Source organism: Sinocyclocheilus rhinocerous, unplaced genomic scaffold (assembly GCF_001515625.1).
Source record: "Sinocyclocheilus rhinocerous isolate Xijiao unplaced genomic scaffold, SAMN03320098_v1.1 scaffold11339, whole genome shotgun sequence".
In the NCBI taxonomy this organism is placed as follows: domain Eukaryota; kingdom Metazoa; phylum Chordata; class Actinopteri; order Cypriniformes; family Cyprinidae; genus Sinocyclocheilus; species Sinocyclocheilus rhinocerous.
Genome location: NW_015635231.1, coordinates 20,363 through 22,245, shown reverse-complemented (window position 1 = coordinate 22,245; position 1,883 = coordinate 20,363). Strand labels below are relative to the sequence as shown.

At 34.0% G+C, this 1,883-nt stretch overlaps 1 protein-coding gene across 1 annotated transcript in view; it reads right to left on the bottom strand.

Moving 5' to 3' along the window:
* Nucleotides 1-1,638: 1,638 nt before the first annotated feature.
* LOC107746768 (peptidylprolyl isomerase domain and WD repeat-containing protein 1-like) overlaps nucleotides 1,639-1,883 on the bottom strand; it is an 8,449-nt gene continuing 8,204 nt past the window's right edge. Inside the window, exon 5 of the mRNA XM_016561060.1 lies at nucleotides 1,639-1,780. Within this exon, the coding sequence (XP_016416546.1) occupies nucleotides 1,639-1,780 (142 nt within the window). The remainder of the gene's footprint in view (nucleotides 1,781-1,883) is intronic.

Genomic DNA, 1,883 nt, shown 5'->3' with positions numbered 1-1,883 from the left:
ATTTGTGTAATATTAACTAATGCCTGGAGATATTTTGCGCATATATATATATATAGTAGATGTGCAAAATATACTGGTCATTTCTGTACAGACACCCTCATGAAATCCCTATAGTGTTGTGTGCAAACAGCACAAGGTTTAAATAGATCTATTAAATGTTTTAATCGTAGGCAAAGCCCCTTAGGTCTGGACAAAACTTGGCATTAATCACCAGATTCATGGTTTCTGCAATGTGAAGTGCCTGTTAATGTGTCAGATTACATTTACATTTAGTCATTTTGCAGACGCTTTTATCCAAAGCGACTTACAATTGGGGGATTAGCTACTGAAATAGTAAGAAAGGACATGTGATCAAATCCATTGCCATTGTTCAAAAGTTACATGCAAGCAATGGGGTGAATTTCACAAAACGTGTAAATAACATGAATAGGTCATGCTTTCTTTTACGATCAAAGAAAAAAGAATGACATTTTGCATTAAGAAAGTAACACCTGTTTTAGGAGCATTGAGAGTTTTTGTGTTGTAAAAGCACATTTTACCCTCATAATCTCATTACTGTAATGTAAAAAAAAAATCTAATTCTCATTAATGTGAAATGCTACACATGGTAGTATTGCCTTCATGGATTATTAAAATAATAGTACAGTAATGAAAATCATAATTGGCAATGAGAATTTCAGCACATTTGTATGGAGTATAATGTGCTTAATCGTTATGAAAACGTCAATGCTAAAAATTTGGAATGTTAGAAAAATAAGCAGTAGTTTTTTTTTGTTTTTTTTCGGTTATGCAAAATTGAAATGATTTTGGGGGTAAAATGTGACCAACATGCATTTTTGTGAGATTCACCCAAAGGCATACCATTATTTTTTTTTATGGCCATCATGAATTTGGCTTTAAATGAGCCTGTAAATATTTATTGAAATGTACATTGTGGTCTTAAGACTGGTGCATGGGTGTAGGTGTATTTTCATCATGTATGGAGAGATGGATGTGTAAAAAAAAAAAAAATAATAATAATGTTACTGATTATTTATATTTTAAACGAATATTGTAGTTGTCAAGGAAAAATGTATAAACTCGCTCCCAGTTCATTAGTCCACTACTTATCAATATCTGGCTATCTCATTTCTTAGCATCTTAACAAAAGCAAACATTGTTACATTATATTAATATTGGTTCATCGATGTACTTCAGCTAGAACACAGATGTGGCTATATGTAAACACTATTATTTGACAGATTATCTGCATTAGTCGGTTTTAGGACCCATCCCTTGGTTTGAAACACTGATCCTCACTGCTATGTAGTGTTGACTAACTGTACTTAAGTGAAACGCATGTGTGAAGCCTTTCCCTGTCCCCTATTGCAGGAGGATCTGAAGTTGTGAGAGATTTTGTTGTTAATGTGAGTTTTGGAAGCCTCTCAAGAAGCACAGTGCACATCCACGTTTGTTGTTGATTTGATGATGGCTTTTTGTATAACCATTCATAATATTATGCTATTAAAAACAAAGCTGTAAAACACTGATCTGAATGATGAATCATTAATGAAACTTGAGTATTTATAAAAAAAAAAGAAAAGAAAAAAAGGGTACTTTATTTTACAAAATCAGAAGCGAGCAGCTCAGACGGCACATCTATTTGACGATGATGTTTATGATGCTGATGTCTTCATACGGTTTGTCGGTTTTGGGGTTGACTTTTAAGTTGGAGATCCTCTGGACCACCTCCATACCTTTAGTGGTTCTCCCAAAGACTGTGCTTGTTGTCCAGCCAGGGCTAATTGGAGAGAAAATGAGAAAAAAAGTTAATTTAATTGACTCAACTGTTGTTGTCGGCCAAACTGCTGGCCCAAAGTGAATGACTTGAGGCAATCTTCCAA